At 42.3% G+C, this 23,169-nt stretch overlaps 1 protein-coding gene across 3 annotated transcripts in view; it reads left to right on the top strand.

Moving 5' to 3' along the window:
- The window catches only part of CRYBG3 (crystallin beta-gamma domain containing 3), a 95,874-nt gene extending 73,295 nt beyond the window's left edge, over positions 1 to 22,579 (top strand). For all 3 annotated transcript variants that reach the window (XM_030472038.1, XM_030472040.1, XM_030472039.1), the window contains 7 exons: positions 1,628 to 1,737; positions 2,256 to 2,382; positions 12,582 to 12,721; positions 15,881 to 16,004; positions 18,181 to 18,339; positions 18,924 to 19,083; positions 20,550 to 22,579. In XM_030472038.1, the coding sequence (XP_030327898.1) occupies positions 1,628 to 1,737; positions 2,256 to 2,382; positions 12,582 to 12,721; positions 15,881 to 16,004; positions 18,181 to 18,339; positions 18,924 to 19,083; positions 20,550 to 20,638 (909 nt within the window). In that variant the 3' untranslated portion in view covers positions 20,639 to 22,579. The remainder of the gene's footprint in view (positions 1 to 1,627; positions 1,738 to 2,255; positions 2,383 to 12,581; positions 12,722 to 15,880; positions 16,005 to 18,180; positions 18,340 to 18,923; positions 19,084 to 20,549) is intronic.
- The last annotated feature ends 590 nt before the right edge of the window (positions 22,580 to 23,169 follow it).

Below are 23,169 nucleotides of genomic sequence, written 5' to 3'. Positions count from 1 at the left end.
TAGAAAATGTGTAAACATGGTGCTTAGGGACATGGTTTAGGGGTGGACTCGGCATTGTTATGTTTACAGTTGGGCTAGATCTTAAGGGTCTTTTCCAACCTAAATGATCTTATGATTCTATGCAGTGTTTTCACTGAGGAATCAGAACTTCACCCCAGCTTTTATAAAATTAAAACCATAATTCATTATTAGATGTGTTCTGTATAGAAATGAGTTACAGATCTTTCTAAAAGCCTTGCACAGCACATGGCCTATGACGACAGTGTGCGTGTGTGTGTATATATATACACACACCTTTATAGAGCTTTGAGGTAAACGGGCAGAAAATACTGTGTAATTACAGCTTAAATAGCTGCTTTCTGACGTGGCAGTGCAATTATATTTACAGAAAAAACCAGACTTTATTCATTATATTGTAGCTGATTTGTGTTCTCTAATTTGCAGTTACAGCATGCAAGGCCAGGTTAAGCCTTTCTTGTTCTTTCTAACAGGAAACATATTTATTTCTTTTTAAAACACAGACTGAGCTTTTCCATAAAATCATTTGCTGATATTTGTGTTTGGCCTTCTCACTATGTACTGGCAAAAGCATTTGATTTCTTTGGCAGGAAGCTAGGCCAATTTGGGGCATGAAGGGGGAAGTAGCTCTTGCAACAGCCATCATGTTTTTCTTCCATTACAGAATATGAGCTGTTCTTTTGATGCAGTTAAATTTTTAATTCTTTTCCAGCCTCTCTTTCAGGCTGTAAAGTGAAATTCATTTCATTTACACAGTGGTGGCCCAAGGGTACAGAATTCTAGGTGACTTTGCTATAGATCATAGGTTATATCATATTATTATATCATTTTTTTTTAATTTTATTTTTTATTTTCTTTATTCTTTCGCTGCCACACTTTAAACTTTGTTGCTTTGTCAGGGTATTGGTCACATCTTGCAGGTGGGGCATGAAGTTTTTCACTGTGGCATGTAAAAACAGCTTAGCTTAACTTCAGAAGTTCATGGTGCATCTGGAAGGCTGTACCCAGTTCCCCCCAGAAATTCTCCTGCTAGTCTTAAAAGAGAAACCGTCTGTGATCGCTTCTGAGTCACAGAAGATTTCAAGGCACTTTGTCAACAGTAGCCCTTTATCTTTTGACCAACACTTCCCCGTCCTGTTTTAAACACTAGATTGTTGAGCTGTAGCAAGAATTAGCTGCACTTCAGGGGTACTTTGGATGGAAGATAACACCCTTTAGTCCTAGACTTCTCTTTTTCTCTGGGCCCTTGCTTGCTGCAGTTGAACTTATGCTTGATACTACTGCCTTAGTATCACTGGGAAGTATTCTGTGCTGGGCCCAGAGATCATAAAACACTTGAACTTTCTCAAAATAAAGCAGCTGTAGAAACATAGAAGATGCCTTAAATGAGAATTCATTCTGTTTATTGTATCTTTGTGAATTGAATGAGTACTTCTCATTGTCCGTGCTCATTGCAGGGGAGTTGGACTAGATGATCTTTTGAAGGTCCCTTCCAATCCAAACTATTCTATGATTGATTCTCTAAGAGCACAGCTATCTCTGTTTACATTAATGATAATGCATTTGTTTTCCTTCTAGTCATTGGTTTTGTTTTGTTTTGTTCTTGTAGCTCAAAGCTTTCAGTAATACACATTTCCAAGGAGCATGTATAGATTTCACAGCAGAAGTTTCTGATTTTACATCATTCATACCATGTTCTTTTAAGGTTCTTCGGGGATGGTAAGTCTTGTTTTACATGCCACCGTTTTAAGTAATAGGAAAATTATTTTTTTTAAACATTACTGAATTTCAGACAGCTGCAAGTGCATAACACATGCCCATCATATTCCATCATGTCTTAGATCCTTTGTCTTGCAATGCATCTCAGTAACTGTTGTCCTGTCATTGCTTTGGGTAGTATGCATTTTTCTTTCCCTGTGGGAAGTTTGCACAGTTACTGTAATTCTTCTTTTTTAACTTCAGTTAGAATTTATTCCAGATTTTGAAAACTTGGTACAGTAGAAGTGTCTGCATTCCACTTGCGTCGTTTGACTCTGGAACTGAGATTTCTGTACCACATTATCTGATTTGCCTGTTGCGGTTGCTTTGTCCCATAGCCTTTCAAGTCACCTTACTTTTAAGCTTAACAAGAACAAACAAATTTTTTTATTCTTATTTCCTTAGCAAATATTAAATCTTGAAAGAAACTTAATAAGCAGCTGGGACAGCTAATCTCTTCTGTTATATTATTCTTGCAGTTGGCTCCTGTATTACCAAGGGGAAACCACTGACAATCACTGTGTGCTGGAAGAAGGCCTCTACACTGACCTCAGTTCCTGTGGCTGCCCGACTGCTACAGTCAAATCCCTCAAGCCTATTCAATACGTAAGGACTTTATTGCAAAAAAAATAACCTTTTGGAACTCTTTTCCTATTCAGATGTCTGAAGCAAGTGTGCGTGCTAAACAAACTCTCACTCAGAGAATAGAGTGATGTTTGTTTTCTTGGCTTACAGGACTTTTTGGGTTAGAAACAAGCCAGGCTGCATGCATGTATGTATGTGGTCGCTTGCAGGGACATACATTCAAGTGTTCTGGGCTCAGAGTTGCTCTCTTTTGTCCAAGTTGTTTTTGTGGTCAGTTGACTGTAGCTGGATGCTACGTGCCCAGCCAGCTACTCTATCACTCCCCCTTCTCAGCTGGACAGGGGAGAGAAAATACAACAAAAGGCTCATGGACTGAGATAAGGACAGGCAGAAATCACTCACTAGTTACCATCATGGGCCAAACAGACTCGACTTGGTGAAAAATTCATTTATTACAAATCAGATCAAAGAAGGGTAATGAGAAATAAGATGAAATCTTAAAAACGCCTTCTGACCCCTCCCTTCTTCCCAGGCTTAACTTTACTCCCAATTTTCTCTACCTTCTCTACCTCAGCGGCACAACGGGATGGGGAATGGGGCTTGTGGTCAGTTCATCGCATGTTATCTCTCCATGGGGTGCAGTCCTTCAGAAACAGACTGCTCCAGAGCAGATCCCCCACAGGGTTGCAAGTCCTGCTCCAGCATGGGCTTCCCATGGGGTCACAGCCTTCTTCAGACATTCCCCTGCTCTGGCGTGGGGTTCTCCATGGGCTGCAGGTGGATATCTGCTCCACCATTAACCTCCATGATCTGTGCCACAGGCTGCAGCAGAATTTCTGCTCTGGTGCCTGGAGCACCTTCTCCCCTCCTTCTTCACTGACCCTCCTGTCTGCAGAGCTGTTTTGCTCACGTATTCTAACTCCTCTCTCCAGCTGTAATTGTTCCTGCCCAGTAACTTTTTCCCCTCCTTCAATATGTTATCCCAGAGACACTACCACTATTGCTGATGGGCTTGGCCTTGGCCAGTGGCTGGTCTATCTTAGAGCAGGCTGGCATTGGCTCCATCAGACATAGGGGAAGCTTCTGGCAGCCTCTCACAGAAGCCACCCCTGCAGCTCCCCTGCCACCAAAACCTTGCCGTGCAAACCCAGTACAGGTCTTCATAATCCAGCTCAGTAGTCTTGTATGCAGTGAGACTTTATGCCACACCATCTAAGCATATGGGCCTTCTTTTATTAGGCCTACAGGCAAGGTTCGGTCTTAAAGTACACATAGAAGACATGAAAATTGAAATTACAAGGTAGCATATACTTGCCATAATGCTGTTTTATTTACTAACTGTTTTACAGAAATATAAAAAAGGTTTTACCTCTTAATGGCATCTCAACATGGGTCAATAAAGGGCTATGACATATCACGCGTGTCACCTGTGAGCTGTGTGACACATCAGATAGTCCAGTCCAAAGCTCATGTGGCCATCCTCTCTCTTAGTGATTTCTGAGATACAGAACAAGTACTTATTACACATGTATATAGTCTTCATGTGACTTTCAGGTCAGGTTGTATACAACTTGCAGTTAAGTGACCTAATGTAGCAATAAGGTGAGACATGAGGTCGTCTGTGGCCAGGAGATGGGACAGGAGTGCGTTGTACTATCCAGTACAAGATAGGTAGAGCCTTTTATACATCCTGTTGTAATCCTGCACACAGGACATGCCTCTGACGTCTTGCTGTGATGTGCCTTTGCCCCATATCTTGGTATGCTCCTGTGGAAGAGCATCAAAAATAAGCTGGCCATAATGTTGTTGGTAAAAGAGAAGCAAGTGGCTGCTCTGCCCACTCCTCTCTAGCACTAACCAACTTCTCCAAACCTCTTCCTCCTTCCCTGGTCACAGAACACAAACTCAGTCTATGCAAAGTGTGGCCTTTAATGTAACTCTTATGAAACTAGACTTTAAAGAGTACTCAGTTTTCTTCATGTATTAACTCATTCATTTCCATTTGTGAACAGATTTTAAAGCCAAACCAAATCCACACACACAAAAAAAAAACCAACAAAACAAACACTGCAACGAAATGACAACAACAAAACCACAACCCCCCCCAAAAAACCCCAAACACTAAAAGCCATGGGCTTTGAGAGCTCGTCTTTTCTCTAGGTTACATAGGTACAGTGACTTCAGTGGAGCTATAGCTTCCCACCTGCTGAGAGCCTGGTTTTCAGATTAAAGATCTCCTTTCCACGTTAGGCTCTTCGGCTCTGTTAAGTCAGAGGGAAGTTTTAACATGAAATGGTATGTCTCATTCAAATCCCCCAGCCTGTAACCTCACAGGGAAGTTACTGTGCAATTTGGCGTAGTAAGAAGCTACTGGCAGCCCTTGATTACGAAGGGCCAAGCCCTGAAGTGTGTTTGGCAGGCTGCATGTGGGAAGCTTATCCACATCTTCCTGTACTTTGTAAATGGCTTGCACCTCACAGTTCAGTTCTCTCTTGCAAATAGGAGCCCTTGTGTTTCACAAAACCAAGGCGCTAAACAGTATAAAATGCTATTGAACCACACGTGTTTCACAAATAGAAATGCCCTCATCAGCTCCTAACACATTGTGTGTGCTGATCACCCGGGACAGTGCTCAGAGGCGTTGTGTAGTACAGACGTGATATTAAGCACGCAGCCCTAAGTTGTGTCAGTGGTCAGAAACAGCCATAGTTAATTCTGTGCATTGTCCACAGTGCACTGTTCTTGGAACAGAGCCCTTTTTATTACAAGATATTTTTGTTAGCTCATTCAAGAGAACAGCAGACATATTCCCAAGTGGAATTGTTGTATAGCTTTATTGAATTCAGTTGTGACATTGAGTTCATTATTCAGCTTTAAATACCAGCCCAAGTGCAGACCTAAGGTGTATATCTCAATAGCTTATATATGAGAGGAAGAATGTTTAACCCTGACACCACACCCTGAATGTGCATTGTCTCCTGCTTTCCTTTAAGTGAGATGTATTTACTGTAAGTGTGACTGTTGGAAGGACTCTCACACTGGGGGGGAGCCATGTATTGCTTCAGTGTGTGAGGTTTCTGCTTACCAGATGCGGACTAGAAGTAGAGGCCCATGTGTGGCACTGGCAGAGGGGAAACAAAATATGCTTTTAGCAGTACAAAGGACCCATAAGGCTTACTCATTACTAGCCTTTGAAGAAAGTCCAAGTCTGTTGACTGGTGTAGGTGTGGTCCAGCTGTATCTTTTAGAAGTAGGTTGTTTCAGCCAGTCCTTTGGGATAGGCGAACAAATTTGTTGGAGGAAATGGGGATGTGGGATCTGGGTATTCCCTTCCTAATTTGCAAGATTGTAGTGATAACTAACTATGTGTTAGCTTGATATTGTACAGCTGAGTGAAGTCCCAACTCTGGGCCTCTTCAGGATGTATGTAAGAATATAGATGATTTGTGTGGGACTAATTCCAGAGTAGCTGTGAAACATAGCAGTCAGCACAGGCCACTGTCACGTGTGGGGTGTGCAGCTTGGCTGGGCATCCACACCGATTTCTGCATCTTACTCTGAATCAAGATGTCCTTTCTGTTCCAGTAACTAAAAGGAACATCCCGGGGGGTTTTTTGCTATTGCATAGAGCAATGCCTTCAGCGTAAATGAGTTATCACTTCAAATCTGTAACAGCTTTGAGGGGTTTTTTGGATGTTGTCAGCTGCCACAAGATTTCTGGGCTCTCCATTTTGGAATGAGAATTTGGGGATTAAAGGTACATACTGGTAGTAGTCCATGGCATGGGTGTGCTGCTGTGACCCAATGGAGCAACACTGTAAGGTGGCAGTGGGGTTTTTGTGACTGAGGTAACAGTAATGCCTTAATGTGTATGAAACAGCTAAAAACTTCTGTGAAGACTTGACTTTTCTTGAAAACAGATCAACCAACTGAAGATAACAAAAGGGTTTGAGGGAGTAATTTGTTCTCTGGAAGATGCAGCTTTGATGTGAGTGAAATATTTATAAACAAATACTACTTCAGTAAAATAAACATGAGTTTTTAGTTTAAAAATTGCCAGAAATATAATTTACTTAAGAGCTTAATTACATCACAAAATGGAAAATCTCTTTCTAAATGACTGAATTGGCCCAAATAAATAGGAAAACAAAACTTTGGGCAATGCAAAATGAATTTGGATAAGAAACAGGCTCATACCAGCAATGGCCTGATTTCTTCACTGTCACGATAGTGTTTTAGGTTGGCTAGCTTTTGTTGTAACCTTTAGCTCTTGGAGGGTTTTCTGGGTTCTTTGCTGAAAAGTGAAGTTGTCATCATTTAAGCATGGCACACACGCCCCCATTGCTCAAGAAATTCAAATTAACATGGTTCCACTTTGGTTATTTTGCCATTTATTGTGCACTGGCGTCATAGAGGAATTAAGCCTATCTTCGTAACGGGTTTCCTCTACAGCTTGGTCAGGAAATAGCAAAGCAGAAGTTGGGCAGGTTTGTAAGGAGAGCAGGGAAGGTGTTCCCTTATTCCTAGGAACCTCTTTCCTATCTTGGCTTATTCTCTGAGGTGTGTAATACTTGAACTAAATCTTTAGGAGGCCTTACCTGTATTTTTTCCCTGCTGGTCCATTTCACTCAGAAATTGACTGTTTTGTCCTTCTGGGACAGGAAGCTGTTCAGGAAAAGCTGTAGGTTAGTAAGAGGATACAAAGAAGAAAAAAAGCATATATGTACCTTGATAATGAGAAAATCATGTCCTTTGTTTTTGGTATTCTGGGAGAGAAAATAGTGTTGTGATATCCATGTCTTAATCGAGATTGCATATCAAATAGCATTGTGTTACCTGGCCTCTTCCCTTCTGCAAAGTGGAATGCTTCTGAAAAACCAGTGAGTCTTTTTCATATACTATTTCAAAAATGTGGAAAATAAGAAGTGTCTCTCACAGGAATGTCTTTCTTTAGGTGAACAGGTAGTGACACGCTTTGGAAGCCCACTTAACATTAGTATTTAGTAGTGGTAGGAGGAACACTGGAACGAATGTAAGTTGCCCCTCATTGTCTCCTTTCACCTGAGAATCCTAGAGCACTCTTTAAGAAAAGCTTGTTGATGAAATTTGCTGTTGTTAGTAACAATTCTGCAGGCAGGCAAAAGCATAGCTCGGGTTAAGGGTTGCTGCATTTGCTGCAGAGGTACAGGTTTCCTTGCCTGCATCACCAAGGACTTTCCTTCTGTGTGGGCATGGATTCATGGAAAGGAAAGTGTGGGCCACTAACCTGATGGCAGGAGAGTGGGTGAAGGCAGCTGGGCCACTCAGAGGGCCATGGTTGCTTATGGGGGCTCTTGTCCAGTGTTTGTTGCTTGAAGAGGTTAATATTTTGGGATAGAAACCCTTACAGGATGTTCTTTCAATGGTGAGTTCAGCTCTAGTGCTGCCTTTTCTCAGTCATGTTGTTTTGCCAAACTCCCTGTAATACTCAGTGCGACTTACGTGGACGAGAGTATCCAGGGCTGTTGCAGTGAGCCATTATTTTTCCTTTAAAATGTTAACTTCAGCCCTAAAGTTAGACAAATCTTACAGTTTCTAAAAACAAGAATGAGATCTGAGTTGTAGGTTGTACAACGCCTTTGGTTTTAGTTCCTTTTTGTTTGTTTTTTTTATCTTTTCTTTTGAGGCATTCCTTATTCTTGTTGTGATCAATTGTGATAGTTCGTGTATTTCAGCATTGATTATCTTTTCTAAGTTAAATACAGGTGTTAACTAATCTCCCCAGCATTCCTGTGAGGCAAGTAATGAAATCAGATACAAAATTGAATCCGTGTTTCCCAGGGCCAGGCAATGAGTCATTCTGTGTAGCTGGGACTGGACTGTGGGTGTTCCTGTCATCCAGCACCGTGCTCATCTTCCTCAGCCAGGCGTCCTTCCCACACTGAAGGGAGTAGCCAGGCGAGTGCAGCTTCAGTAAAGACAGTTGTAAATGATGAGTTAGCCAAGACTGAAGATTTTTCCAAGGATGTTGTAACACAGCTGTGGAGGCTCCTCCAATCAAGGCTCTGGCAAATGCTGTTTGCAGAGCAGCAGGGATGTGAAGTGTGGCTAGCCACACTAGGGAGGTAATAATACCCCTGTACTGGGCACTCGTGAGGCCGCACCTCAAATCCTGTGTTCAGTTCTGGGCCCCTCACTGTAAGAGAGACATTGAGGTGCTGGAGCGGGCCAGAGAAGGGCAACGGAGCTGGTGCAGGGCCTGGAGCACAAGTGTGATGAGGAACGGCTGAGGGACCTGGGGGGTTTAGTCTGGAGAAGAGAAGGCTCAGGGGGGACCTTATCGCTTTCTACAACTGCATAAAAGGAGAGAGGAGGTGGCTGGTCTCTGCTCTCAAGTAACAAGCGACAGGACAAGAGGAAATGGCCTCAAGCTGCACCAGGGGAGGTTCAGATGGAGATTAGGAACAATTCCTTCCCCAGAGAGTGCTCAGGCATTGCAACAGGCTGCCCAGGGCAGTGCTGGAGTCACCGTCCCTGCAAGTCTTCACACACCGTGTAGACGAGGCCCTCAGTGACATGGATTAGTGGTGGCCTTGGCAGTGCTGGGGAATGGTTGGACTTGATGATCTGAAACGTCTTTTCCAGCCTCGTTGATTCTTGCCATGGTTGGGCTACAGTCATGCCTTTGTGTGGCCCCATGGATTTATTTCTTTAGCTTCATCAGGCTTTCCCTTCGAAGTTTGCAAAAAACGGTATGAGGAAAAAATATGTTTTGAGGTGAGCCCTGCGCAAAAGAGGTTGATTAGTAATAATTTTCACAAACTTCATAATGAGAAATGACCCCTATGTTATCTGTAGCTAGAGCTACACTTGTTTTTATTATAAGCCTATGTGCAAATTCACCCATGCACTTGGTTTTCTGGCACCTTTTGGTGAGCTGCTTTGTGTCTCTATGCGATTGCTTTACCATGGCTCAAGTACCAAAGCCCTGCACTGCAAACAGAAGGCATTTGAAGGAAGCTCCTCTTGCACTGATCCTTGTTTAATATCAAACACTTCAGGCTTGCATTGCATCTGTTTCTGAACTGGTAAAGTATAAAGTTCTATTCTGAATTATGAAAAATTAGCAGTGTGTGGCTTCTCTGTTTAAAACAGGTAGAAGTCATCGGGGGGGAACATCTGAGCTGAGTTGAGCTGTGCAAGAGATTTCTAGTGTGTGATTTCCATGGCTTGCTTTTCAGCCTCTGAAATCACACGGTGGGGAGGTAAAAAGCAAGCTATGCCACTTTCATCACATCACATGCTGCATTAGCCATAGACTACCACACCTGCTAAGTAAAGAATATCCCTGTATTTAACAGTTTACAAGGCTGCTTATACATTGAAATGCTATGTAAATACAGCCTTCCTTATTCACTGGCCTCTTGAATGTATTAAATCTCTTCAAGTTTCTCCCTGGACACTGGCATTAAAAACCAGGACAAGCAAAACCTCTTGAAACTTAATTGGTGCTGGCTTAAGCAAGACAGTTCCTTAACACACAAAAATCAGGTTAAGTAATTCTGTAGTGCTTTGTCATTCTTGCAATTGGCAAGCTTTCCCCAAAGGATGGCATTTCTAGTGTTTTCCTTGAAATAACTACAAAAGGAAGCAAAGGTAATCCTGATCTAGACATGGGAATGACTTGCCAGTCATGGGTAAATATAGATGTCTTCAGCTCGCCTTTCAAAATTGGTGACTGGGGTCCACCTAAAGCAACTGTTGTATTCTCCACCGTGTTGCCCTTCCTCTGGCTCTTGGAGAACCCCGTTCCTCCTTGTCAGGATGAGGCCTCGGTGAAGAAAGCTGATCCCATCAGTCTCACGCTTACTGTCGATGATGATTCTTCAGCCTGAAAATGAGTGAAAGTGCACCTCAGCATCCTGTGAGGAAGGGTGGGAGCAAGATCCTCTGTAGCAAGTGTAACAGCATAGCCTCAAAACCTTGGGTTTTGCTGTTGGTAGTTTCCATGGAGTTACGAAAACAATCAGAGAAAACAGCCAGGCCAAGTCGCTGCTGCCAGCTGTTGGTGTAAAACGGTATATATAAAGTGAGTAATCAGCTCGTTGCTCTATATTTGGTTATGGAAATACAAGAGCTTCAGCGCTTGAGGCAGCAGCATGTTTTATTTGTTCTGTGCTTCACATTCGTGCCAAGGTCAGTGGAGTCCCGAGGTCTCACTGGAAAGGTGGTCTCTGTCCTGGTGATGGGTTGTCTGTGTGTGTTTGTCATAAGTGCAATGTGTGCTGCGTACTAACAGGCTGGGAGCCTGAGCAACCAGAAGGGCTTTCTCAGGTCTATTAAGTGCAAACAGCCTCAACCACTGAAGAGCTAGGGTCACTTTAATTGACTCCACCAATTTGCTGTTCTCATTCTTGGTTTATAAATGGATATGCTGGATCAGATTACTTGTCCATCTAGTACAGCATCCCTTGTCTCTTAACATATTGAATATTGCAACAGCAATATGAATTTTAGGCTTTGGGTAACAACTTCTAGCAATAAGGGTGTCAAATGGTGTTTCCCGTGGTTGCTAATGCACTTGGGAAAATTGGACCTGTTCTGGACATGGCTTCTGGTCTTCACTCAGGTGAAAACCAGTGCCAAGGGAGCAGGCTTTTGCAAACTGGTGTGTGATGATACTGCCTTGCTGAGCAAAGCAGCCTAAGAGGTAGCTGCCAGCACTAGGTCTGCTGGTCTACATTTTAAAGTAAGCCTTTAGACACACACTGTAAATTGGACTCACCTCATCCAGCAGGTGGGAAGAACTGACATACCAACATAAACACATTGTGAGTTTTAATCTCCTTCTGTATTGTAATACTAGGTTTTTAGGAGTGGAGTGGGCTTTAAAAGTCTCTCTGGGTGGATGATCCCAGGCTCTTCTTTTAAATGTCTCAGCAAACTCCCTGTCCATGCAGTGTTGCATGACTTACATTGTCCCTGCACTGGTTGGCAGAGGAAAGCAATTTCTCTGAGGCAGGATTTGAACAACTGGGTACATACCAAGTGCACTGAGTCAGTGACAGTAAATTAGTAAGTCCTGAATCACCACTGAGCTCTTCAGGGACACTGCACTACAACACATGTGCCTCTTCAAGCATGAAAGTTAAGTTCTCTTCATTATGCAGTGCCTGTGTCAACTTTAATTCAAGATTTTGTTTCATTTGTCCTACCTGAGGCCATGTCTTCACTGCAGAAGAAATCCTATGTTTTGCCTGGGCTGGCTATCTCAGGATAACACCTCCAAAGAACAAGGTGACTTCCCTGGAGAGGCTGCTAATTGAAGCAGTTATTGACACCCATTCCCTCTTCCTTTACCAGCTGCATCAGGATATAAATTACAAGTGCTTATGGTTTTGGTTATGATACTTATGGTTTTAGGTTAAAAATGCTGGAAAACTGTACAAGTGTTCCTTGTGCTAAGGCACAGACTTTACATCTTTCAGTCTGTTTGCTCTGTGCTTTTCTGCTGATCTTACAGCTGCACCACATTTGTGTGCAAACTGATCTTTTCATTTGCTTTCATAGGCAATCTCTCAACTGTGAAAAAGGACATTAAGGGAAAAATGTTTCAGTACTGCATGAGATTGAAGGGGTTACTAATTATGCTATTTCTTCAAGATTGTCAGGAGAAAAATAGGAATGTCTCCTTAAAAACATTGAGAACTTTTTAGTTCTGATGTTTTTAACCTTTTCCAGTTTATAGATCCCTAAGACTTTTCCAGTGAACCACTGCTAATTGAAGTCCATAGACAATAGACTTGTGATTTGCCTCACTACTTCAGATGCAATCCACAGATTGCCCTGAAAACCACTGCTGTGACCTGTTCCATCAGTAAATAAATAAACTGGAGTTATGAAAAGGAACCGAGGCCCTCATAATACAGATCAGATCAAAAAGATTTTTCAGATGCAGAGGCCTGTCTGCATCCTGAAGCGACTCACTGTGTCTGGCCTGTGTCAGTGGGGCACTTTGCTGACAAAGACACTCATAAATCCAGTGTGTTTCAGCTCTATGTGCTTTGTTAGTGGAACTACGTTCTCCTTTTCCTTACATTACTGCTGAGGGAGCATGATCTAACCCAAAAGCATGTGGAAATTAAGGTGAAGTGGGCAAATGTGTGCGCATCACACACTTAACAACTGAAGTTAGGGTATTCCTAGTTAAACTTTGCTTTTCTCCTTTCCTTCCCTCCCAGGTTTTTGCTGAGCCCTCCATCAGTCTGTTCGCTCTGGAATGCTGCAAGGGCAGGGAGCTGCACTTCACTGAACCAATCAATTCTGTTTTGAATGAGGACCTTCATTTTTACACTCAGTCTGTGTGGGTGAGAAGTGGATTGTAAGTATGGAAGAAACATTCTTGTCTGATTAGCACTATAGCAGCTAACAACTAAGCATGCATTTTCTCCTGATTACTGCCTTTTTTTCATAGGACGTGTTTTACATTCTAACTTCTATTTTGTGACAATATAAAATCCTAAAATGTGGTTGAATGCTAGACCTACTTGTTGTATCAGGACTTGAACAAAAAACTGGGCAGAGAGTGTATTTCCCTCTGTAAGAATCATCCTTTTATCCCTATATGTCCCTTTATCCCTATACAGTAAGGAACAATGGAGCCTGTTGTTCAAGCTAGGAATCAAAAGTAAGTTAGTTTTGATTGCTGACTTACAAAGACAGGTGGAGTAAACTCAGAGTGCCATTATTAACTGGCTGTAAAACACCAGCTATAAACTGCAGTGATTTAATTCAAAGCACTGCAGAGATTCAGTGCAGCTTGACATGCTCATTGGCTGCCAAAGAGGCAGCTACTTCTGAGAGAAGCTCAGGGTGGATCTGACAGCTGGAACAGTAATTTGCTTCTGTTAATATTCTGACCCCCTCTGTGAGTGTGAAGACACACCCAGGGTCTTCCGTGAAAACCATTTTAGATCTGCAAAAGTGACCTAACCTCTTCCGCATTTCTCCCTTTCACCTTTTGGAGAAGCTCCCAAGTACTGTGTCTGGGCCAGGTTTTCAGCCTCCACACCCTCAGCAGCAACAAATAACTTGCAGAATCTCATCCTGTAACTGAGACTGACTGGAAACTGCTGTTCTTCCAATGTGACGCACATTTCCTGTTTATTTAACCTTTTCCCCACCTTTCCCACATAGACAAAGCTGTAATTTTCTTGAGAGATCTTGTGGGATGACACAAAACCATGCAGAATTTGAACTAATTGGGCAAGTAATTAGTGTAGACTGTTCATGGCTTACGTGTATCTCTGTTGTGATTCTTATGGTGAGTTTTTCAAATGCATGTAGTCTGTTACCACTTAGAAGCCAAAACCCTTCTAGGAATATCTGTGATAACACTGCTGAGCGCTCCTCTGAGCCCTTGTTGAGAATACAGGGAGCAAGGCATCATTTGCTGCTGTTGCCTTGAGGTGCCCCAGGTGAGAGTGGCAAGCAGCTGCTGTCTGAGGCTGAGAACAGCATATACACATTCCCCATGATCTATGCTCATTCGGAGAAGAAAGGGCCTTCTCTGGGAGGAACACCCGAATTATTTCTGGTGGGAGCATGTCAATGTTCATGCGTTTGTGGAGGTGTTACAGTCTAAAGTGTGTCCTGTTGGGGAATGTCTCTTCATGAGCTTTCTCTGCCCTTTCCCTTTGCCCATGCAGTTGGCTGTAAAGGAAGGGTGATGGCTTTTGGGCCAGACAGTAGAAAAGAACTGAGAGGAAGCACAACAGTCCAGCCCTTTCTCCATCTTTCTCTTCATTTCTGAGTATCCCAGCCAGGTTAGGTGCTTCCCTGACTCTGGGAAGAGTCAGGGCAGAATGGCTGGGCTTTTGAAGCTCTGTAGGAAACAGAGCTCCCCAGCCTGCCCCCATCCCTCATTGCAGCTAGGTAGCCTCAAGGTTGAGGGTGACAGATGATTGTATGAGGTCTGTGGAATGTCTGCAGAGGGTTTGTTTGCCTTATCTGTGATGAAGAGTTCAGGAAGGAGGATTTAGAGGGTTTTTTGGCTCCTTGCCCCAAAGCCTACTGTCGGCTTTAGACAAATGACAAAGGTTTAAGTAAATATACCTATACTGGCATCTTGCTGCCAGGTTTAGGTTTGAGGATCCTTCCTGACCTCCTCAGTGAGGAATAGCCCAAGCCTGGTCTGTGGCTCAGCAAAGGCATCTGGGGGCTGAGGTAGTCCAAGGTGTGGGAAAGATGGCACAGGGGAGGCTGCTGGTCAGCATCAGAGCTGAGATGAGCTTTTTCTGTGTCACTGAGTGCCTGCAGCCCAACCTGGCTTCACGTGGTTCTTACTGTAACAGTCTTTCTGCTGTCTTGTTTTCTACGAATGTCTGCTTTGAAACTGCATTTCAAATGAGGTGCTCCAAGATGCTCCAAGAACAACATTAACAGTGAATTCTCATTGACTTGACAACTGGCAAGAAGAAAGTCAGGAATGTGTTAGAACTATAAGGAGCACACAGTGGTGGTCACGCTGCTCTGAATACCTGGTAGTCAGGAGGTACATGACTTAATTTGAAGAGAGAGTGATACAGCATCTTTATGAGGCAGTTCACAGCTGGCAACTTCAGCCTCCCTGGAGTCCTGAGCAGGGCCGGCTGGCAGTTTCTCCACATTACATGCAACTGGAAAAAGTAAATTACAGGTGCTGAGTGTGCTGTGGATGTTTTCTCACTGACTTAAAGAGTGCAGCCATCCCTCGTGTTCTTGGCAACTGACCTGTAAAACAGGTAATGTGGGGAAACCAGTGTTTTCCTTGTGTTCGGATGAGTTAATGAGTGAAGCATTTAGGATTCACTGCCTGCACAACAATGTCCTATAGATACAAACAAAACCGATCTGTGATCCGGAGGCTGCCTTTGTAAGCAGCTACACAGTACTTACTGAGCAGATGCCTGGATAACAAGAGAGCTGCATTTGCTCGTGCTTTAACTCTGTGTTAAAGGATTCAGTCATGTCCATGGCTCAGATATATTCACTACAGGAAAGTCTGTTACAGCATTGTGTAGGTTTTGGAGTATCTTGTATGTGTTTTCAGACAATAGCTATAGAAATAGCTATAAAAAGCTTTAACTGTAAGAAAAGAAAACATCACACAAGATCCTCTCATAATTGAGACATACCACCAGGCAAAGATGGAAGTAGTGCATTCTGGTATGTGGCTTTCTAGGTTACAAATGCATCCCACTGAAACCTCCATTAGTTGCATCTGGGTTCATGCAGAGGTTCTTTTATTAGTGAGAAAAAATTGGGGGGAATGGAGTTTGCAAGTTTAAGGCAGCCAAACAGAAAACAGGTCTTAATTTAGACTGAAAATGGTTAAACCACTGAAATGGATGGCATTTTGCAGCATGGCAACAAAGGTTTGATAGTAGCACTACTGCGGAGAAGTTTGGTGGCTTTCAAGAGCACTGTCCTGAACCCAAGCCTGTAGTTCAGTTTTGCTATGGCTAACGTGTAGTCTTTCATGTTCTCCTTCTGTATCCAGGTGGATTGCATACGAGGGATGTAATTTTTTAGGAAAGCAGATTCTGCTGGAGCCCAGTGAGATTTCAAACTGGAATGAACACAGTGGCTGGAAAGTAATCGGCTCTCTTCGTCCTGTGAAGCAGGTACTGTAGGACTATATGAGAACAGTTTTGATTTTGGGCAGGGGTTAGCACACAAGTATCAGCTCTACAACTAAGTATAATGGGGTGCATTATACTCAGGTACTCCTTAAATGAGGTCAAATGATGACAGCCCAAAGGACCTACTGGAGGATAACTGAAGCAGAAAATTCCTGTAGTGGCAGTTAGAGATCTGTATTAGGCTCCAAAAGGGAAATAATTCCCGGTTCCTTTGGAGCCAAGTTTTGTTTTTCCTGAATGGCTCATTAGCATGTTCTGTAGCTGCTCTATTTTTACATTTTTGCCATATAACAATAATGAGAAAACCAATTCTGCATTAGCTTGATTCATAATTAACATAAATGGAAGCAAGAACAGATTTTATTGTGCTGTAGCCTGGATTTCCAAAAGAAGCAAAGCTTATGCACTCCCACCAGGATTTCCCTCTCTGCCTCACCCCAAGTAATGCCAATTTCAGTCTCATTGAGAGATTCAGGTCTCAAAACCACACAGTTTTTGGGAGCTTTGTGAAAGCTGCGTGGAGAAGCAAGACTTGAGATAAATGCCCCTCGCTGAAGGAAGAGCAGGTACAATTCTGTCCCTCAGCCTTTCCAAGATGTCTCGGGATGCATGCAGACCAGTCAAAGCATGTGTTGATGTGTTCCCTGCCACGCAGCTGTGGGAGGACAGCATACAGGTGGATAAGAAAAGGACACGGAAGCGCAGCAGGGAATGTGAGCAGTTGCTCCACTGGGAAAGTTTTTGTCTGCTCTGTTTCTCCCAGGCAACTTGTTTCCACTTAGTGACAGATTCTGCTTTATTTTTAAACACTAGATTCAACTGGGGAAACATTGCAGTGAAGAGAAATAGCAGTCATTAGCACTAGTTATGCATTATCCATTACCTCCCCCCCGCAACAAGTTTTTACTCTAAGAAGCTGACACCTCCCTGGAATTGTTTGGAAGTGGTAACTAGTGAAGGATGTCATTCTGGTTCTGGTTTTGCAAATAATAATGAAAATAATCTGTGCTCATCTTAAAACCAGAATTCTCTCTTCAGCGATCTGAAGAGCTTTCGTGTTTGGTAGCATCCTTTTTTACACTGCAACAGTTACACAGACTGCTTCACCCACTTTGCTGGGACTCTGGCATTCAGGGTTAGTGTGATCGTTGCTTAGGCTTTGTTTTGGTTTAAATCCTGCAGCTGAGGGCTTCCTTGAGTTTGTGCAGTCAGCTACCAGTGCCTGGCACTTCTGTGGGCATGTGGTCTTCTGAGACTGGGGCAATACTACAAACCTGCACTGCTTTGTATTTCTTCCTTCCGTCTCAATTCCAAATTATAAAACTGGCCAAGTCTGCCAATTCAAGAGGTAGTGCAAGAAAAAGCAGAACATTTGAAGCTCGTGCAAAATGAGACACACAGATTTTTCTCAGTGACTTCATAATACAATGCCTGCCTTGTACAGAATGCACTGTACTAATGCACATTAGTTTATGGATGCTTGGTGGAAGAGAGGCTTTATTGTCTGTACCTTAAGGTTTGTATGAATATGAAAAAAAGGAGATTCAGAAAAAAGCAGAAGAAAAACTATGCTTGAGCTGGGGTTCCAGCAGAGCTGTTCTTTATAACTCACTGTTCTTTATTTGCACCAAAATCAGGGAGTAACAGAGCAAAAGCTTGAGCCCTACAAAATCTCCTTATTTTTTGAGTAAATCAAGCAGACAGGGATGTCAAGGCAGCACCCTGTTTTCTGTGCATGTTCAGAAGCAATGGTGTAACCCTCTGCCATATATTCCAGTTAGTAGGGGTGGAAGTTGTTGGATATGTGACTCAGTAAGTTTTGTGTCCTGAGAACAGAAAGCTTGTGGGGTACAGCCCCTTTACTGGCCTTGGAATGAGTGAAATGTGCTGAACTAGATATTTACATATTGCAGGAATTAGTTCTGTAGACATAAATTCATTGTTTTAAAACTACTTATCTGCCATTGCTGCGTACAGCTGTGTATCTGCATGTGAAAACACTGCTGCTTTACCATGCACGTTTGTTTCCAACAAAGAAAAATACTTTCTGAAACTGGAAATTACAAACTTTAGAACTGGTGTAAGATGGAGAGGAGGCATTCTTGTATCAACATCTTTAATCCCTGTCTTATAACTACCTACCTTCATGCTATTTCAGCCAGCAGTGTACCTCAGAGTGAAGAACCGAGCCCAAGGCAAGTATCTGACAGTGGCTGGAAGCTTGGCTGATATAAGAGCAACATCGGTGTGCGCATCCCCATACAATGGCAAGAACACCCAGATCTGGCACTACTGTCGTGGACTCTTCAAATCCAAGGTGAGTCTCCAGATGCTGGAAGTGGGTGGGTTGTTTCGTCATCACTTCTTGCTTTTACTGTAGGCTAGTGTTAACAGCAGGATAGCTTTTGGCCTCTCCCAGGCATCTTAAACCAAAACTTAAACCTACATCCTCCTGCTATGTAGAGGCAGATTTGATCTGTCTGCTTTGGCAAGTTGGACTGCTTTTCACATCTGTCTAATGGGACTGGTGTTCCTGGAAGTCAAAACCGGGTTTTGTCTAAAGTTGCAAGTTTAAGTTTATTACCTCTAAAGAGTTAAGAATTTCTCTAGAAAGTAATATGTATAGAAAGTAAGTGATGTTGTATTGATGCTGCTCTTGCTAGTCTGTTATTAATATAAAAAGCTGATGATTTAACATAAAAAAGACCTGAAGTAACAAAGACCACCTCCTTTGATCAAGCTGCTGGTCAGTTGCTGAATAATCTGTTCCTAGCTGCTTGCCAGGCTTGGTACCAGCTGTAACAGGATCGCTGCAGTGTGTTCAGTGCCTGAAACAGAAACAAGTCAGACACAAACACAAGGCTTTGTGGCCTGGGTCTCATTTCTCTTCTCATTTCTTAGGCTAACAATGCCTGTCTGGATGTCATTGGGGGCAGAGACGTGCCTGGGGCCAAGGTGGCACTCTGGGCAGAGCATGGGAAGGACCGGCAAAAGTGGAGACTCAATGAGGATGGAACCATCAGTTCATACCTTAGTGAACAACTGGTGCTTGACATTAAAGGTATTTATAAGAAAAAACAATCAATCAGCTAAACCTCACATGCTCCAAGAGCATTTTTTTGATTGAAGTTAATTGCAATATTTCAGCTCTTTTTGCACTAAAGGTTAAATACTGAATCCTGTCGTTCCTGTTAGGTTTATGTCCAGTTGCTTGACAGGGGGACAAGAAACAACAGGGCAGGGGGAAACCTTACTTTTTAGATCCCAGAGGTTCACTTTGACCAGATTAACTATTCTACTTGAGGGAGTTTAGTAGTGCTCATGGTAAGAAATACAAGTTACAGAAGACAAAATGGTGAAGGAAAAACAACCACAGAATAGATGTGCCTCAAAAAGAGCAAAGTGCTCACTCCTTATCGTTTTAGGTTTGTTAAAATTGTCATTGCTCAAGCCCTAGTCCTTCTAATTGTCCATCATGTAGAACTGCCTCACTGGAGAATGCCTGTTCCTCACACACACTTTGTTCAAGCCCTGCTGCTGGCACTCAGGTTTTATCCTTAGGGAGAGGTAGTTGGGCAGTGACTACAGGAGCCAGTTATGAGGTTGGGGACTCTGTGGTGCTGTCTTCTCAAGTGAAAGGTCCAGGTAAATTAACTGGTGGCCCTCAAGAGCTTACAGACCAGTGTCACAGCACAGTGCAGGTGAAGTTGCATCAGCCTTTTCCATGCGTGTCCCACTGGCTGTTACACATCTGACCTCTGCAGCTCAACCTTGCCGATAACGAATTCCCAGTCCATGATGTTGAACTACTCGAGCATTCCTGGCTTCCAGAACTAAGGAGTTTAACCACCATTACTAATTCATAAATAGTTACTACAAAGCCATTAAATGCAATCAGGTGATACTGATGGCAGCTCTTAAGAGTTTCTGCAAGCTGTGCTGCCTAGGTTACAGCACAATACAATGTTGAAGGCTGGGGTGGTGAGATACTGCTTGATAGCTCTTGGGAACTTGTTTCTTTTAGTGGATTTTTATGTATGGTATAATGATAAAATGCACTGTCAGTTCTACGCTACAGGTATTCAAAGCAGAGAAATCCTATTTTAAGGACTTCTAAGTTTGTAGTTGAAATGGATATGCTATACCAAATAATTGCACATCTACCTGTGAATCTATGTATTCCTTGTAGAGCAATATGTGCCTTGAAAATCCAGACATATAGCAGAGGCTCCGTATCTGCCGAAAGCAAAATCTCTGTAGGGGTGCTGTTTCTGTGCACAAAGGTACATTTGTGGTATGTTCTGCTTCCTGGCTAATGGAGCTTCTCAGGGTTGAAGCTGACAAGTGACTATTTCAAGGAGACAAACATACAGAGGCAGAGGGGCAGAAACAACTCCCTATCTCATAGCATTTCTATTTTTCATCTGATTTTCCCACTTGGTCACACTTCTTAAAGATTATGCATAGACTTCTCTATGAGCATTTCTTTTTACAATTTTGCCTTCATGATCTTGTTTTGTTTTTAAGGAGGAAATTATTATGACAAGAATCACATCATTATGAATCAGCCGATAGATGACAAACATTCGCAAAAATGGGATATTGAAATATTGTGAGTAAAACCCACCACACAGATGGACCTTGTGTGTGTTATTAACACGTGGAGGGGAAAAAACCCAAACCAGGGGAAAAAACCCAAACAACTACTGAAGTCACCCACCACTGGAACCTTAAGCAGCAACTCCTCTCTACTTTCCTTCACACCAAGCACCAGCTCCTAAAACAACTCAATTTTGCACAAATCTGGAAGATGGGAGGTTGATGTAATGTCTTTCTGCAGGGAAGCTACGCTTGTAGAGGCCACTCCTATGAAGGTCACTGTTATTCTTCATCTGAAGTATTAGAAGTAAATGAAAAAAGACTTAGACGTAAGTTTTGCAGGATGTGAACCGCAAGAGATACTATGGGAAAGCCTCTTTAGAAATACTGTCTTTACCTTCCCCTCAAACTGATGGAAGCTCACTGAAGAATTGAATGCAGCTTGAAAGAGGTTGTGTTGGACTTCCATGTCCCAAGTGCAACTGTTTAGGTTCCAAGCAATCCTGAAGCTCAAACCATATCTCTTGCTAAAATGCAATTTATTTTGTTCATAAAGATGACATTGAACTGGAATTACCAGCTCAGCATGTGAAATGAAGCAATAGAGAAAGCCTGACTTCCCCCCCACTCCAATGTTACTGGTAGGTCTTTGTCTTCATTTGTTTTAGCAGTACCAAATTTCCAGGTTCAGGAACTGGTTTTGCTGACCCATGGCCTGTTTCCAGCCACTGAAATTGAGAGTTATCACTGAAGATCACCTTCAACATGGAGCCATATTTACATGTATCAGAAGAAACGGTCCTGGGTCAGGCTAGACTTCTACAAGGGCTAGCTGCATTTAGAGCAGTAATGATTTTGAAGTCTAGCCATATTTTGTTTTGCTGTATATAGATTAATTTAATATAATGTAATTTGGTCTTGAAACCACATCTTCCTTCAGAAAATAACTCCTAGTAGGTATTTTCAAAAGGTGCTATCAGACTGCATTTCAAAACTTGCTTAATGTTAAAAGAACAGCATAACTACATGTTCACAATACTGTGGCTCATCAACACCTCAAACATCTTAGCCCAAAGGACAAGGACTTGGACTACTGGTCCAGGCCTTGGCGTGCTGGCCCTTCCCTCAACTTCAGCACTATGCAGCCAGCCTACAAGCTATCACTTGAGACAGACAGAGCCAAATACCTGACTGGAGTGCAGCTGCTGCAGGCTTGAAAAGCATGTTCCTCACTCAACACAGACAGGGGCAGAACTGCAGGCAGCTGTAGAGCTGTGAACACCTGGCATGGAAGAGAAGTCCTCTTGGATTACTGGTAACTTCATTTGATTTCAGTGTCACCAAATTAATTACTTCATTGAAATGGTAGTATGTTTTTTTTCCTATTTGTATATTCAGGGTATGTATTTCTGTAACTATTTAAAGAGTTCAGGTTAGCTAGAGACAGATATTTTGGTTTCCAAAAGCTGTAACTCTTCCAGTTGTTCATTCAAACAGGATTCATCCCAAACAAATAAAACCACCTAACCCTAAGCTTGCCACAGAAATAAAATAAATGGATGTCTATTTTTGTATGAAATGGAGTTCTATATAGTACTATTTAAAAATAAATAAAATCTACTTGCACTTACTATTTTACATTCTAAATATTACCCTAAATCTGCTGTTTAAGTAACAGATTTTCAAATGTCTGTATATATATTTCCAACTACAGCACTTGTTCAGCCTTTTTTTATGTAAGTCAGTGGGTCAAGTGTTCTACGTGTCACTTGCTCTCCATATGAAATTTTAAAAGCCTGTGTAAAAATTTCTAGTCTTTTAGACCAAGGATGACTAAATCCTCTTTGATGTGTCAGTGTTACATAGCAAAGTAAAAGCAGGCTTTTGTACTGAAGAGATCTCGAATGTAAAATGTTAAGCATGTATATTTTAATTGTATAAAACTTTTTTAGGAGGAACATTTTGCTTGTTGGTTTCTTTTTAAACAAAATACACCCCTAGTTTTTCACAGGTGCCAAGCATGTTCCTGTAATATATTTCCCTTCAAATGGACAGAAAAGGGATGAGTATATTGAATACATGACTGTGACCTTACATTTGGGATCCTTTCTAACCCTTACCATTCTACGATTCTATGATATTAAGTATCGGTGTTCAATACCTGCAACACCTGCACTGCTCCCAGTAAACTCCCCTCAATGAGCACTGAAGATGCAGATTCCAGTTACAGGTTTGGGTTACTTTCATGTTAAATGGAAGTAGACATTAAATACTATAGTTTGATTATTCCAGTGGTTTCCTGTGGTTATAGTTTGATTACAAACTAACTATATAACTATATAGTTTGATTACAAACTATAACCGGTGGTTATAGTTTGATTATTCCAGTGGTTTCCCCTCATCTGACAGAAAAGGGGTTTTCTTGAGCGAAGTCCTCACCCTTTTGGGGAACAACAGGCATAGCTTTTACTGAGCAGCTTTTGTTCTCTGGGGGCAAACAAACAGAACAAATGGGTTTTCTTGCTGGTGAGCTTTAGAAATGACAAGT

Source organism: Strigops habroptila, chromosome 2 (assembly GCF_004027225.2).
Source record: "Strigops habroptila isolate Jane chromosome 2, bStrHab1.2.pri, whole genome shotgun sequence".
NCBI classification, from domain to species: Eukaryota; Metazoa; Chordata; class Aves; order Psittaciformes; family Psittacidae; genus Strigops; species Strigops habroptila.
This window is presented reverse-complemented; position numbering and strand designations above follow the sequence as displayed.